Here is a 16,606-nt window from a genome sequence, read left to right as displayed (position 1 = left end):
CCTCAGGCCACGATCTCTTTGATTCCCACCACAGACCCGTGCCATTGCTGTTACTGTCTCCATTTTACAGAGGAGCAAACTGAGGCTCATAGAAGTCAGACGACCTGCCTAGAATTATATGACGAGTAAGACCTTCACCAGTGAGAGCAGAGCTTTGGGGAGGGAGGCAAGGGGTGGGGCTGGAGAGGAGGACCTTCCGCTGGGCCCTGTCAGTCCTGCCTCCTCCGGCTGCAGGAGGAGAAACTCTCAAACTCTAATGGGAAGATGCTCATCTTGTTAAAATGAAGATTCTGATCCTATAGGCCTGGGGTTGGGGCCATGGTTTTGAATTTCCAACAAGTTCTCTGAACCACACTTTGAGAATCAGGGACTGAAAGGCAGGCAAGACTGGGGCCACGGGACCAAGAAGGAACCTCACAGGAAGCCCCCAGGATTCTCAAGCCTGCGCCCTTTGCCTCGTCCCTGCCATAACTGCCCACTGGGCTTGGGGCTCAGCCAGTGAGTGGGCCTCCGGGGACAAAGTCACAGCGTCCATACTGAGTGGTCCAAGAACCAAATTCGTCCAGAAAACTGTTAAGTCTGAGGTCAGAGCAGCCCAAACACAGACAGGCAGGCAGGTCCACTGAAACGTGCAAGTCCGCTTGCTTCCAAGATTAACCAGTTACAAAGGCAACCTGTAAAACCTTTCGATTGACTTGAAAACAGAGTTGAACATTTAATCAACATGCCCATTCTCCTGTTTTAAGTCTCAGTCAAAACAATAAACTTCACGTCATTGTTTTTCTAATTTGTCACCTGTCAACTCATTGAAGGTGTCATTAAAAATTAACCTTTTTTTTTTTTTTTTTGCATAGTAGCTTTAAAAAGTGGCTTCAAATTACCTTTGTTTTATCTGAAGCCCGGGGTCTGTTTTTTTCCTATACCTGGGCAGACTCTGCCAATTCATCAGGCTCACATTCACAGTTGCCTTTTTCCGTGATGTGGCCAAGGAAACATTAAAAATCTGTAATTCAGTCAGCCGTGTGGATGTGTGCCCTGCAGGATGCCAAACACTCAGCTGGCCGGGACCTTGGGCTCAGCGGCGGGTCTGTGCCCTGGACGGGTCTCTGACCACCATGAGCTCATCCCAGGAGCAGTTAATGCAACCAGTGAGGTGCTCATTGTCAACACTGCCCCTCCCAGAGGCAGGCGATGTTGGGTCTAGAAGGACGATGTCACATCTGGAAGAACGGGCGGTCCACCCTGCCTCCCCGGAGGCCAGCTCAGTGGCAGAGACTGACTGCCTGTATCTTGTCTTATTTCCAAGGTCAGAGAGGACCCTGGCAGCTCCCTCAGGGCCCACCTTCCGTTGCAGCTTTCACCTCAGGGAAAGCAGCCGTCACTCCCAACACCCCCAGGGGCCTCCAAGTGGAGGGTATCCTCCAGAGTCACGTGTTGGGGGTACAAGGAAGGCGGGCCCTTCAAACCCTGTTGGTGCTGCTCCCCCAGCTAGGAGGGCCTGACCTTTGGCTCCCTGAGCATCCAGGAAAGGTCGCCATCCAGGCAAGGCTGGGAGGGCTGCCTCCCTCCTCAGCAGCTTCGGGCCACCTGAGTCCCCCAGGCTGAGGCCCAGCCTCGTTTTCTGGGGACACCGGCTCAGAGCTCGGCGAAGTGGCCCTCTGCCACTCCGCTCGATCCAGGCTGCTCCTGCGGCCAGAGGTCACAGCCTCCAGCTTTCCACCTTCGGGGTGGCCTCACTGGGTGGCCAAGTGGGCTAGGGTGGGGCGGGGGTGATGCTTCAGGAAGGAATGAGCTAGAAATGGCCCTGAGGCTGTGGGACTCAGCCCTCTCGCTGGGTCTGGAATTCAGAACATGTCACATACCTCTGCCTGCCTTGGGTCCCTGAGCTTGCAGCCCAGGGAAAGGGACGTTTCCTGCTGGCTTCTGTCCTCAGTCCTGCTAACACGCACCGCTCGTCAGCCTGAAAGATAAAGAGAAGGGAGAAATCTTCCCCTTGGCCTGGCTGGTGCCCAAACTAAAACCAGAGCAAAACATGCCAGCTTCCTAAGGGGTTGTCTTTGTGGCAAGAATCCCCGGCATTAGATATTTTTCTTCTCGGCTCAGGCAGGTGTTTGATCCCCGCAGACAGAGCCTTCTTCCTGCCCCTCCTCCCCCCAAAAGGTGTTTATGGTTGTTAGAAAAGGGAAAAAGAAACCTGACAAGTTTTAATAATTCTAAGGTCTGCCAGGGCAGGAGGCCTGTAGACCTGGACTCGGCTGGCCGCAGGGCTGGCCCCTCTGTGGCCTCGGCTTGATTCCAGCCTCTCCTGGTTAACCCTCTCTTGCCTGTGCTGCTCTCTGGACTAGCACATGACTGATGTGTCCAGACACAGCCCTCTGAGGCCAGGGTTACCCTCTGCTGCCGAATGATACATCCAAATGACAGCTCTGGCTCACTGAGCATCTTCTGATGGGGATGGAGGTGAGCGATGTGAAGGTGATAGCCCTAATATGGTCCCCAAAGGATGGAGGTGAGGGATGTGAAATGACAGCCCCAGTGTGGTCCCCAAAGAACTTTTACGTACAGTATCTAAATGAGAAGGCTTGGAGGCATTTGCTATTCTTATTTTACAGATGAGAAGACTGAGGCTCAGAAAGATGATGAGCCTGAGGGTCAGAGAGGTTAAGTGCCTTGCCCAAGGTTATACGTAAGGGTGTGGCTAAGCCAAGACAGACCCACATCTCCTGGCTCTGGACCTGGATTTCCTTCCTCTGTACTGAGTATAGGTGCTCACATCAAATATTCAAGTCAGCGGGGCCATGATTTGTCAAAAAGCCTATATTTAAAACTCTGCTGATTTCAGAACGGGACACATGTCAAGGGTTCCAGAGAGTTATTAGCAATGTGTCATAACAACTGTATAGCACGGATCGGGGCAGCTGTGCCCGGTCCATGTTGAGATGACAACTTGCTCAGAGCCACCCAGGGGGCTGCTGGCTGAGCTGGGGTTTGATTCACAAGTTTCTAGCCCAGGCGCCTTTGCCTGAGGCTAGGTCTTCTCCGTGTCGCTGGGGCCTCCAGCCTGTCCACTCCTGCAGGAGAAAGGCTGTCCCGCTAATCTGGCTAGATACTGCCCTTGAGTGGTTACTGAAGGATGGATAAACAAAGGTGCCCACAAAGGAAATACTCCAAAACATCAAAGATCTTCAGTTCTGGACACTGACATTATTCTTTGGACTCTTTTGGAGTTTCTAACATTTCTAAAATAGAATTATATATGATTAGGGAGAAAAAAGATTGTAAAAGACAAAAGAAAAGAACCAAGCTCCTCTCCATCCTGCCCGTGTAATTGGCACCTGTGCCTCCCCACATAGCCTCCAGATTAAATAAGGCATAGAATCTCCTAGAATAAGATAAAAAATGAGGCGTGCCATCCCCAGACATTCCACACTCAGCGTGAGAGCTGGTGAGGCGGGGACTGTTGACCAATGGGATGAAGTTGACCCCAAATCGGGAGGTCCTGCCTGCTTTCCTTTCCTTGGCCGCCTTGCAGTGCAAAGAAGGAGGTGGGAGAGGGCAGGAGAGGAGGCGTGATGGCCGCACTTAACCAGAGGAGCAGCCGTCCTGGGGCTGTAGGAGGCAGGCAGTCCTTGGATCCAGAGCTCTGTTGGTTCAGTACGAACCGGGTTCACTGAACACTGGGGCTTTGGTGCTGCCGGTACTGGTGGGGCCAAGGTGCCTGGGACAGGGCTCCTGTCTTTGGGGCTCCCCCTTTGTGGACGAGACAGACACATAAACAGTGACACCATGTGACAAGGGCAATGCTGGAGGTACAATAAATATAGTCCCAAAATGCTTTAGGGAGCGAGCGGTCACCACCTGCCAGGCACGGTGGACTTTGACGTTTACCAAAGGGAAGTACGCAGCCCTAACTTCCTTAGCAACCAAATCCATGCCTCCGAGGGGGGTCGACGTTAGCCTTCTCCTTATACGCAGTCACATTTTCCTGTAATAATTAAAACCCAGCTCCTCTGATGGGCACCCTCCCAGATGGAATAACTACACTCCAGGCCAATGTGTAATGACTACTGATTGGATCAGACACCCAGGGCACTGGGTGAAAACAGATCCCTCCCAGGGCTCACTGGGAATTCGGATGCTGTAGAGCTGGGAGTTCACTCGTGCCTGCGGGTGATTCTAATGCACCGGGGCCATTAGCTGGCACCAGGTGGAGTGGGCAAAGCATAGCATTTGTAACTAGATGGGGCTTGCAGTCAGGTCTGCCACATCCTCGCTGTGACTTTAGGAAACCCAATTAACCTAGCCATGGGTTTTATCATTGTAAAGTGGGGATAATAAATACCTACCTGGCAGGGCATTGTGAAGGACAGTGAGGAGGGCAGGTGCAAGGGCAGAGGGCACTCGCTGGGGTCCGGAGATGGACAGGGACGTCATCTGATGCGGCACTCTTTCACGGTGGGCGCTATTACCACCCCCGTTTCACAGGTGCGAAAAGTGACTCGCCCAAGATCAGCCAGCAGAGCAGGGATTAGAACCCAGACCCGCCCGGCTTCAGAACCCCTGCTACACGGCCGTTCACTCCTGAGGGCAAATGAGTGCGAAGGTTGTATTTCATGAGGTCTTAGGCTCATTCGACACGTTCTCTCAACTCCTGGAGTTTTGGGCCCTTGTTCTCTGATGTCTACCCAACTCTGCACCCTTTTCAGGCACTCCCCTCTCTGAGGACGCTGGGTGTCCTGGCACCGAGGCCGGGTCTGGCGGCACGCGGGTTCAAGGGACTGTTCCCATGCAGGGAGCCCCTGGGCTGGACGATTCCTTTCTGGAGGGAGTTTTATTTTACAAGTTCTGGACCCACCCCTCCCCCAGGGATGCCGCCAGGGGCCAAAAATCCAGGTGCCATCCCGCAGTGGTTGGCCAGTTGTTGGCCGTGTCCTGGGCTCAGGCCTGAGCCAGACATGCCTCCGGCTGACAAAAGCCAGGGAAAGGTCGCAGAGGCTCCCTTCAGGCGGCTAAGCCCCAGGCATCAGAGACGGTTTCCAGGTCCACACAGAGGGCCTGGCACTCAGGGGGCACTGCTCTCTGCTGCCGGTGGGCCTGGCCAGGCCCCAAGGGGCTCAGGAGCCGGGGGAGAGGGAGGCACCAGGCGGGCGGGCAGCCCTGGCTTCTCTCCCTCCTAGGACAGGTGCCCCCGCGGCACAGTGACTGAGGAGGACAGCACAGCTGCTTCCAGCAGTGCTGGTTAGAGCTGTGGACGGAGCCCTCAGTGCTGGAGCAGAAAGGAACTCAGGGCGGGGGGATGAGCCCTCACTTTCCAGCAAGGGAGGGGATGTAAGGAAAGGCCCGTGAGTGTCCATCACCTCCCCCGGCCTCTCCATCCTCTCTCACACTCATGCCCCCACCCCCACCATCATCAGTCACACTCACGGTGCTCAACCGTCCCCAAGAGTTCTGAGCACCCAGGGTGGGCAGGGCGCCCCTGGCTCCGACTCACCCCTAACTCTGGACCGTGAACGGGGGAACCAGGTCACAGACGCTCCGTGGGCACTCCCCTGAGGTGGGCCCTGAGTCCCCCCAGCCCCGAGGCTGCATGAGGCCCCTCCAGGGATGGAACCCATGTGAGGAGGGTTCCAGGGTAATGGAGCATGAAATGACTTTGGAGAGCAAATGGCCTCACTCTCGCCTGGAAGGTGGGGCCGAGAATAAATCTGCTTCACTTCCTTTTGAAGGCACAGGTGGGAGTCTGTCTACAGAGCCTGCAGGTGCAGGGGCACCTTAATTACTGATTCAAACCCAGCGCCATGGGGCTCTCTCCCCACGGGCAGCCCTCACTCCTGGGCAGTGGGGTTACCGCCTCACTCTTGGGCAGTGAGGTCTCCTGGGTGGTCTGTGGGCTCACTCGGCATCAGATGTAAAATTCCCAGCCCATCAGTTTCCAAGCCAGGAAGCTCAGAGCCCAAGAAAAGTCTAGAAGTCCCAACACGGGTGCTCAAGGGGTTTTCCGGGGGCTCTCTAAGGATGCCAGGTGTCTCAGCCTGCTCCTTCACATCTGACAACCGCCCTGGCCAGAGCTGGTGTCCAGGCAGTCACTTAATGAAGCACGATTACCGCCTGTGACGGTGAGTGTGTCCTGCGGGTGGAAGTTCAGAAGGCAATGTGAGGTGCGCACGGCAGAGCAGGAAGCCAGCCCCCATCCCTGCTCTGTCCACTCTCTCACCCAGGGACACCCCAGCAGGAGAGGCGAGGGAGCCAGCCCCTCCCTGCAGTCTTGGGGGGCCCAGTGGGAATAGCCAGGCCGTGGGTCCCGCTGCAGCAGCCTGGCACGGGGGCATCATCCTGGGACTAGCTGTTGGCCCAGCAAGGCCCCCACTTGCTGTCCGGGGTAGCAGCAGGGAGGCTGGGGTGACCATGGTCCACCCCGCGGGCCTGGACCTATTGTGCCCAAGCTGAAGACCCCCGTGCCTGGGAGGTGCCTCCACGGCAAATGCTGAGGTGCTTCGGCATTGCTGGCTCTGTGACCCTGGCCAGGCCACTTGATGACAGAGATGCCATGACTGCCCTGCCAGCCCCGCCGGGCCGTACTTGGTAAAATGGTGTCAGGTGTTAGCAATCACTCCCAAAAGTGTGTGGGAGGCTAGCTGGTGACTAGCTCTGCTCCAGGCACTGCTGGGGAACAAAGGAGACTCACACTGCGCTCCAGACTCCTAAACCCAGTGGGAGAGCAAAGAGTGCCATGTGGACCAGCGAGTGGTGGGGAAGGACTTTGGACCCACGAGCCGATGCTCTGTTCCTTCTACTCGCCGCCTCTCCGCAGGCCCGAGCGCAGCCTGGGTGGGAAAGTCAGGGATGGTTTTCCAGGGTGTTCCAGCTGTGGACAATCCAGACCTGGCTCTGGGGAGACTTCATTCATCATTCATTCATTCAACAAATGGCTTTTGAGCACCATGCCTGGTGAAGGCAGTCTTGCTCTCTCCTTGGTGGAGACAGATGGATAAACAAACACAGTGAACGCCGTGTGCAGGTGCTGTGGTAGGAGGTACTCACGGTGAGGGGTCACCCAGCCTGTAGGGATGGGGGCAAGGGCTAAGCTGGGCCTGAAGGATGACGGGGTAGGAAGGCGTGGTTCTGGGGGCGGGGAAAACAGACGCAGTGTGGCTGGCCTGGTGGGGGGTGCTCAGAATGCGGGGTGCACGAGGCTGGAGGGAGCAAGAGAGCCGGGAGGGCCGGCTGTAGCTTTGAAAGGTTTGAAGAAGGGGAGAGACCTGACTGCTGGCCTCTTGGATGCAGGGCTGAGCTCGGAGAGTGGGAGGGAGCAGGAGGAGGCCGGCATGCAGGTGAGAGGTGACTGTGGGCCTGCTGATCTGGGCCTCTCTTTCCTGGCCTGGCAGCAGCACCCAGCTCCCCTCACTCACTTTTGGGCACAGAATTCCTTTCCTGGGTGTACGGTTTCCAGGGCTCCCTCAGGTCCAGGATGCAATCTTATGATGTGAGAGCAGGTCATCCCCTTTCCACAGGGGGTCACGTCCCCCGCCCAGAGCCACTTGTCTCCTCACTGGCTGGACTGGGATGTGCCTTAGTCCTTGCAGGCCACTGCAGCAAAATACCGCAGACTGGGTAACCTATAACCACAGACATTCAGTAGTTACGGTTCTGGAAGCTACAAGCCTGGAATCAGGGTACCAGCGCAGTCAGGAGGGGGCCCTTTACCCAGGTGAAGACTTCTGGCTGTGACCTCACACGATGGAAGGGGCAGGGGACCTCTCTGGGAATAAAAGCCCATCCTGAGGGCTCCACCCTCACCACCATAGGCCCAGATCCTAACGCCATCACATTGGGCATTAGGGCTTCAACATATGAATCTGGGGTGAGAGGGTGGGATACAAATATTGAGACCAAAGCAGAGTGGAACCCAGAGCCTCCGGGGGCAGACCTGGGGCCTTCAGAATGCATCACCCGTCCTTCCCGAAGGCCAGCCTTGCCTGTGAAAATGGCAGTTTGGCCTCAGACCTTCCCAGTTTGATAACCAGAGAGCTTATCATACAGCATGTAGAGCCTGGCTCTCGCCACAGTGAGTGGGATGTCCCTGCTGGGCCTGAAGCATCTCCTGCTCTCTCTGTCCCGGCTCCGGGGCTCCGGTCCGACTTTCCCTCCCAGCAGAGATGGCTCTGGGGGAGCACAAGAGCCCCTCCAATCTGAGGAGCCCTCCAGACAGAGGGGTCATCTCCTGCCAGAGGATGGGAGCCGGATGCCTCCCGCCCACCCACCCCCCAGGCCGGGGGCGTCAGGGGAACCCAGACCCAGGGCTGGGGGCAGCAGAGTGCATGGCGGCCAAGAGCGGAGGCTGAGAAACGTCCCAGCACCTGCCCGAGTCGACGGCACCCCCGGGTAACCAATTCACAGACTCAGTTTGGTTTCCAGGGGTGTAGACAATTTTTTTTATTTTAGCCGGCATTTGAGGTGGCCGTCAAGCCTCACATCAGTGACACCCGTCCCTTAGCTTCCGTGCGGCATGATTTTCTGGCTCTTTCTCAGAGGCCAAAGCCAAGATCAAATAATGAGTCATGTTTTATCCAGGCTTCTAAGTGTGTTTCTACACAGCACTGATTAAAACAATAGCTGGAACTTTAGTTAAATCATTGGACAGGTTAGCAAAACTGTTTCCAAGTTCAAGAATTCCATCTCATGGAGAGCGGAGCACATCTGAGAAAACGGCCTGAATTTTACATCCAGTCTCTCTTCAGCTTTGATCAGAGGCTAATTGTAGTTGCTGGGCTGGGCTAGACCAGCCTCAGAAATGGGGACTGAACAAAGCACCCCTGATCACCTTGGGACTTTTCTCTTTTCCTGTCTGCCTGGATACTGCCCATTCCGAGAACTGTAAGAAACAAATAAAATAATTACTGCGCCATATAAGCTAAATAATGCCGGCCAAATAAAGGTAAGTATTTTACCGTTTAGATCCTTTCTCTCCGGGCCAAGATGTAGGACGTGGAAGCCTGGCAGGGCCTCCCAGTTTTAAGCCTTCGTTAAAGAGTCTGAGACGCTGGCCCTAAAACCTGGCGCTGGTGACTCAACTGTCAGCGTGGGTTTAATGCTGTCCCTGGCAAAGACTCAACTGTAGGATGTGCTGATTTGCAATCCCCTCTCCAGGGTGGCCCGTTGCCCCTGCAGGATAAAGGTATCTCTGGATTCTCTGAGGCGCGGCCTGTAACTCCAGCATCCTATAATTAGGGCAGAGCATTTGGTGAAAGGGTGTGTTCCCACGGGACAGGGAGGTGCGCGCAGGGGGCGGCGTGACCCCTGGCCTGTGGTGAGAGCTGTGCTGTGGTCAGCGCTCGGCCTGAGCGGCAGGAGTTTGACTCTCTGAGTCAGATAAGAGTGAGTCTCAGGAGAGCTCAGCTGTTTCTTAAGGTGAAAGGTGAAACCCCGAGGGTGGGATGAAGTAACTGAAGGTGGTAATTAAGATGCTTTGAAAGAAGACGAGGGAGATTTCCTGAGGGAGAGGAGGAGGCGTGAGGGGCAGTGGGAAGGCACCAGGGGTGGCGGCCAAGGACACTCAGGACAGACGTATCTGAGTGTGCAATGCTTTGCTGTGAGGTCTCTTTATCTGAGTCCCATGGGTCACTAGTGATGTCCTGCAGTGAGAAGAGGGGCTGACTCCTGCCTCTGGGCTGGCTGGGATCAAAACAGGGGCTTCTATATAACAATGCCGAGAACAGCATGGCGGTTCCTCAAAAAATTCAGCATAGAACTATCACATGATCCCAGTCCTACTTCTCAGCATCACGCAGAAGTAAAAGCAGAGACTCGAACACACACTTGTACATATGTGTCCACAGCAGCGCTGTTCACAAGAGCCCAGAGGGGGAAGCAATCCAAGCGTCCGTGGATGGATGCATGGACACACAAAATGCGGTCTATACATACAAGGGAATATTACCCAGCCTTAGAAAGGAAATTCTGACATGTGCGACAACATGGATGAACCCCGAGGATATTATGTGGACTGAAATAAGGCAGTCACAAAAGGACAAATATTGTACAATTCCACTTACATGAGGTACCCAGCGTAGTCAAATTCTTAGAGACAGTAGATACTGGTTGCCAGGGGCTGGGGGCCGGGAGGGGGAATGGGAAGTGATTATTTCATGGACACAGAGTTTCAGTTTTGCAAAATGATAAGTGTTCTGAAGATGGCTGGTGGGGACGGTTGCACAACAATCTGAAAGTACTTAACGCCGCTGAACTGTACGCTTCAAAATGGTTAACGTGGCAAAATTTCATGTTATGTGTGTTTTAACACAACTGAAAAAAATCCTGGGGGAAAAAGCCTCTTAGCCTGGCCCATTTTGCTCAGGCTTTTTGGGGGCTGAGGAAACTCCTTTCTACATAGATTTGGCTTGATTCCCACGGACTTATCGCTTAATTGGGGACTCAGTTTGGGGTTTAAGGCATGGAGCGCCCCCTGGAGAATTCCTGTGCGGCCCGCAGAGTAGGTGGGGGCGCGGCAGGACCGCCGCTCTGCCTCGCAGCCCTGGGGCAAACACGGCTTCTCTGAGCATCAGGTGAAATAGTTGATTACATTCAGGGGTCATGACAAAATGTGTCTTCCAGGCGACTCCTTGGCAGGCTGCTCACACTGTGAGATGCCCTTAGAACCCAGGCCTGCTGGGGCAACTGCGGATTCCCAGCCCCAGCCCTCACTGGCGCAACAACAAGCAGTGTGACCAGAAGTGCCTTCCTACCCACAGCGGCCTCCCTCCTCTCCTTTCCCTTATGCAGGGGTGACCGCCTCCAAGCTCAGTGGGTGTGCAGGGTGGCTCCAGCGAGGCGGCCTTTGTTCAGTCCAAGGAAAGTGCACAGTGCCTTACCATCTCCCCTCTTTCAGCGACTCTGATGGGTTTTAAATCCTAAATTGTTCTCTGACCTTTGACCAGATCTATTAGTCATGGAAAAATAGCCCCTTTCCCCCATCAGGCATCCCTGCCGACCGCCATCTCACAGATGCTTCCAGATACCTGCTCAAAATGGGAATTCTCCAACTTTAAAGGATCTTTTTGGACTGAAGGTCCAATTCCTGAGGCCAGTTCCTTGGTTCAAATCTGAGCCACAGGGTTCCTAGATTTCAAAGTGATCTATCTTCAAATTACAGAATACCCCCAAAGAGAAGTGGTTCAAGCAAAATTCCCAGAAGACCATGTTAAATAAACTCGTTGTTTGGGCTGGCACTGCCTTTCTGACAAAGTTGACCCCCATCTCCTTCAGAAGGGCGCAGGCAGCACCTAGCCCACTTCCAGGCATGGCTGGAGGCTCCGAATAAATGAATGAATGACCAGCCATCTATGACCAGCCCACCATCATTGATCTGGCACTCTTCTAGATGAGTACAATTTCTGATTGGCAATGCATCTGAGATGTGATGCCCAAGGACTGAGAGGTAAACTAATGAACTGGAAGCTATGAACTTTAATCCCAATTTTGCCATTAAATGCTTTGCTGATCCCCAAGGAAGACTTTCTATCCTGGCTTCACTCATCTATAAAATCTGGATAAAAGAGATCTGTAGAAGTCCATCAAAAAATGAAAGCAAGAAAATAGAACAATGAAGTGCTTACAGGTTAAGTCGCTAATTTTGCTGCCCCTGCAATGCACTTGATTCCAAGCCTGCAGAGGGGAAAAGTGAGAACGTTGGTATTCATTTGCATAACCAGGAGCAAAGTCCATCTGGGACCTCATGGTTGGTTTTTCTAAACTGGTTTGGCTCCAAGCCCCAGGTGAACAGCACAGCTGAGCATGAAGACACAAAAATACCAAAACATTAACCACTTACAAGCAGAGCCGGAGAGAACAATGAGAAGGCACCGGATCTCGTGCCAAGTCAGAGCAGGTGGTGACCTGGCTCAGTGATGACGTGTCATTAATGGAAAACGCTCTGCACTAGGAGCCTGAGGAGAACCCCCAGAGCTCTGGACACCATCTCTGCCACAGCACAACTGTGAAACTGAGCAGCCAACTGAAACTCTTCCAGATTCAATGAAACTGCCTCGCCGATACGTCCAGAGCTGGCTGTGTGGTTCCAACAAAGTTAACATGTAGGTGAATTTTGGAAATTGTCAATATTAAGCCAGGTGAGGAGTTATTATCACATCCCTTCCTCAACAGAAAAAGCACTGAGACACTAAAAGGATCATGAAGCGTCCGCCAGGTCACTGAGAACAGAACTGGTTCCACGCCCCGACACCCCAGCTCTACCTGGAGGTGCAGAACTGAGTGGTCAGAAGTTTGGGCTCTGAGGTCTGACTGTCTGGGCTCCTAATCCCAGCTCTGCCTCTGACTTCGCTGAGCCTCTGCCTCTTCGTCTAGAAACTGCGGACAGTGACGGTGATATTACTTCAAGAGCTGTAGTCAAGATTAACTGCTGCGTGTTCATATACTCTGTTTGTGTCCCCTCCCCCCAAATTCATGTGCTGAAGCCGTAACCCCCATTCTGACAGTATTTGGAGGTAGGGCCTTCATGAGATAATTAGATATTGAGGTCATGAGGGTGGAGCCCCTTGACGGGATGAGCGTCCTTATAAAAAGAGGAAGAGGGACCAGAGCTCTCTCTCTCCATCAAGTGAGGACACAGTGAGAAGATGGTCACCTGTGAGCCAGGAAGAGGGTCCTCACTAGGAGCTGAATCAGCTCACACCTAGATCTTGGACTTCCAGCCTCCAGGACTGTGAGAAGTAAACGTCTGCTATTTAAGCCTCCGTACTTTGTATGCAGTCTGGGCTGGCTGATACCTACCCAAAGAGCTTAGAACAGCGCCTGGCTCATAGTAAAACATTCAATAAATATGAGTATGTATTTAGGTTTGGCTCTTTTGAAACTTATTAAGAAATATTGCAGACATTCTTAAATAGGACAGCCCCCTACCCAACATATCACCAATGGAGTTGAAGCCCCTATCTACCTTCCCCAATTGCAGTCCTCCTTCCCCCCGCGGAGGTAACCATGCTCCTAAATTTGGTATTTATCATTTCCATGAATTTCTTTATACCTTCATGTATGTATGTATGTATATGTGTGTATATATCTGTACGTATCTGTAAACACTGTGACTGAGCTGGAAATACCTTTAAGCCAGGACTGACACATCTTCCAGAAGGATTCAGACACAGTCTCTAGCTTAGCACAAAGGATTGTTTGACAATACATCATCTGTCACCTCACTTTCTATATCTTTTCACCTCCCTGAGCTGGCAATGTGCTACTATTTGTAGGTGGACCCCAAATGGTGGTGCAAGCCATTCATTAGGGCCCCTTTTCAACGGGTCTGTGCTGGTCAGGGACTGACCCCCCTCCTCCCAGCTCGGTGCTGACGCCTCCCCTTCCTCCCTTCCAGATGGAGATGCGGCTGCAGGACCAGCAGCTGGCCCGGCAGCTCATGCGCCTGCGCAGTGACATCCACAAGCTGAAGATCGAGCAGACGTGCGACCTCCACCGGAGGATGCTCAACGACGCCACCTACGGGCTGGAGGAGCGGGACGAGCTGTCCGACCTCTTCTGCGACGCCCCGCTCGCCTCCTCCTTCAGTCTCTCCGCGCCGCTCAAGCTCATTGGGGTCACCAAGATGAACATCAACTCCCGCAGGTTTTCTCTGTGCTGAGAAGCCCTGGAAGGAGCGGAGGAGCCAGAACGAGGGTTTTAGGGGGCGGGCAGGGGGCGTGGGGAGCTGAGGCCCAGCTACCTACGTGGGTCTCCCTGGAGGTGGGGCGTCCCCAGGACCTGTCGGCAGGTGTTTTGGGGGGCCCAGCTGTGGAGCCCAGTGTCCCCATGCCTGGCTCTGGTTTAATACCAAGAGAGTCCCGCAGAAGGGCTACAACCTCTGATGTTCAGTGAGGCCAGGTCCCCAGCACGGCACATCTCACCCTCCCCTCGTGACCCGCATTCCTATTTCCTAGAATCATTGGTGCTATGACCTGGGAACCCAAAGGAGGGGCCCCCAAAGCTGTGATTCTTGCGGAAAGCTTCCCCAAGGGCACCAAACCCCAAGGGGGAGGTGATCAGATACGTGCCAGCTCACTGTGCCAGCCTTTAAGTACTGGCTCGAATTCACCCTAAGCGGGTGACTCAGCCAGCTCGACGGGGACCCACCAGGACAGAGCTAACACATGGAGTGTGGGAGCCAGGACCCACAGCCACAATCATTGCTGCCCCCCCTCACCGTGAGGTCTTGGCTCTGGCCCTAGAGGTGCCATGTTAAGTGTTTCCAGAGTGTGCGGTCACACCAGTGTGACCAAGGGTGGAGCCGGCACAGCTGCCCTCTGCTGCCTACTCTGGCCACATGCACAAGTCCCAACCTCCAAAGAGCCCCCTTCCTGCTACCCACAAACCCGGGGAGCAGGTTTCCCGGGGCCAGCAGAGGCCTCCTGCTGGATTCCAACGGTGTCCCCACCGGCACCTTCGTGCCCTCCCCAGACACTCGCCCTGAGCCACCTCTGAGGTTCTGTGCCTGACTCAAACAACTGATTTTAATTGAATCAGACTTACGAATCTGTTGCTAACTTGTTAATAACCGTTTGATTTTTGTCCAAATGGCGAAGCCAGTGGGTAGGTCAAGTCAGAGGTTCAGGTTTGATTTTTAAAGGTTCTCCCAAAAGACAGGTGTGAGGATTAGCAAGGTGAGAAGTGAGACCCTGACAGGTTGGGGGGGGGTTGACCCTTGACCTAGCTAGTTGAGCCCTCTGGTTCATAAAGAGAGTGAGACCAGGGGAGAGCGGCCTCCCTCATGCTCCACAGCTCTTTAGTGGCTACAGAATATTGATGTGGTAAATCATTATGAATGAGGCCTACACAGATCACGTATCAATGATCTTGAACTCCAAAGATGGTACGAATGCTTTGCCAAACCCACAAGCTGCCAACCCACCCAGCCTCCACCTCACTCAGCCCCTCCCCCTCCCGAGTGACAGTTCCCACCACCAGTCACAGTTCCACAGCTGAGTGAGGTGTCCTGCTGCTCTTTCATGCTTTGTCGTCCTGTATAAGGTCACTGGGGCCCATGCACACTCACACACACACACGCACACGCGCGCCCGCCATGATCCACACTGGGAAAAGTGGGAGGGTATAAATGACTGGTCCCTAGTTAGACAGAAGAGAATTTGGTGTTTCCTTGTGATTTCAAAGAGCCGAAGGGTTTATGCTTCCTCCAAAGGCATAACCATGTAGCCAAGATTTATTTTGGGCCTGACTCGAAGCAGTGGCAGAAGTCTGAGGCCCAGAGGGTTCGTCCCCGGGGAAGGCCAGGCCCACCTCAGGCCTGTTCCCCCTCAGGCAGGGAGGAGGGAGATTTTCTCTACCTGGTGACCTCTCTCCTCAGGATTACGGACGAGCACTGCCAGGTCCCCCAGAGGCGTGGCTGCAGGCTTCTTTGAGAAGAGTCTCTGGTCGTGGGCGCTCAGGCTGGCCTGCACACACACACACTCCGCACACTCAAACCCACACAGGCAAGCCCATTCTGTCTTTTGGGGAAAAAAAAAAACCCACACTGATTATTTTTCCTTCTAGAAATCAGTCATGCTAGTAACTGAAAAAGCTTGATCTAGCTCAGGCTGAGGGATTTCACTGCATTTCTTCAGCCCAACTGAGTCAGAGGCAACTGGGCAACTGAGTTGCTCAGTTAACCTACTGATTCCGTCCTTTCTTTGTTCTCTACGATCAAGGCACACAGTTTTTGGAAGAGGTGAGATGTCTCAGCTATTTTGCTTCGTTCATCCCAAGGGAATTTTATTTAGGGGTAAGGGAGGAGGGGCTCAGGAAGAGGAGTGGAGAGAAAAGACAGGTGTTTTCTTACTCATTGTCCAGTGTCTGTTAGCATCCTTATTGCCACGGTGAACACAAACAACTCACCAAGTCAGTTCAGCTCTGTGCAGTCTCTGCCTCCCGTCGTCGGTCCAGAGATGGCTGAGTCAGTCACAGCCTAGCCTGCATCACCAGCTCCCCAGGCAGCCTGCAGGCTTACCACGAGTACGCGATGCGGTCGCAGTGTTACTAATTAACTACCCATCTCTCTGCCGCCCCCAAGGCCCCCTGGGTGTAAAACTCGAAGTCTCCTTTGACACTGCTGAGCGGGCTGATGTCTGATGCCTTCACGGGCTCGGCAGGGACCACAGAGGCCTGGGGAGCCCGGGCCTGACCCCGCCCCAGGCCTCCTCCCTGTAGCAATACCAAGTGCTATTACACAATCGATGGACAGTTTATAATTTTATTTTTTATGATTATTTGTTTCTATATTGCTGTTAGAAAAAGTGAAGTAAAGATATTTCAAAGGAAGCTATTTATAAAGAGGAGAGATGTGTTTCCTTTTACCTTGTTTTGTTACTGCACGCACAGGACCAAGCACTGAACTGAAAGAAAGAGAAAAAAAGAAAGAGAGGGAGGGGGGTAGGAGGAGAGAGAGGAGGAAGGGAAGGAGGGAGGGAAGCATAGAGGGAGGGAGGGAGGGAGGGGTGCAGGGAGGGAGGGGAGGATGGAGGGAGGGGTGCAGGGAGGGAGGGGAGGATGGAGGGAGGGAAGGACGCAGGGAGGGAGGGAGGGGTGCAGGGAGGGAGGGGAGATGGAG

General features: G+C 53.9%; 1 protein-coding gene across 2 annotated transcripts in view; it reads left to right on the top strand.

Moving 5' to 3' along the window:
* FAM167A (family with sequence similarity 167 member A) overlaps positions 1–16,329 on the top strand; it is a 36,642-nt gene extending 20,313 nt beyond the window's left edge. For both annotated transcript variants that reach the window (XM_031442119.2, XM_064482499.1), the window contains exon 4: positions 13,385–16,329. In XM_031442119.2, the coding sequence (XP_031297979.1) occupies positions 13,385–13,648 (264 nt within the window). In that variant the 3' untranslated portion in view covers positions 13,649–16,329. The remainder of the gene's footprint in view (positions 1–13,384) is intronic.
* The last annotated feature ends 277 nt before the right edge of the window (positions 16,330–16,606 follow it).

The sequence above is a fragment of the Camelus dromedarius genome, chromosome 36, assembly GCF_036321535.1.
Source record: "Camelus dromedarius isolate mCamDro1 chromosome 36, mCamDro1.pat, whole genome shotgun sequence".
In the NCBI taxonomy this organism is placed as follows: domain Eukaryota; kingdom Metazoa; phylum Chordata; class Mammalia; order Artiodactyla; family Camelidae; genus Camelus; species Camelus dromedarius.
Note: the sequence above shows the minus strand (reverse complement) of the source record. Positions and strands in the feature narration are given on the sequence as shown.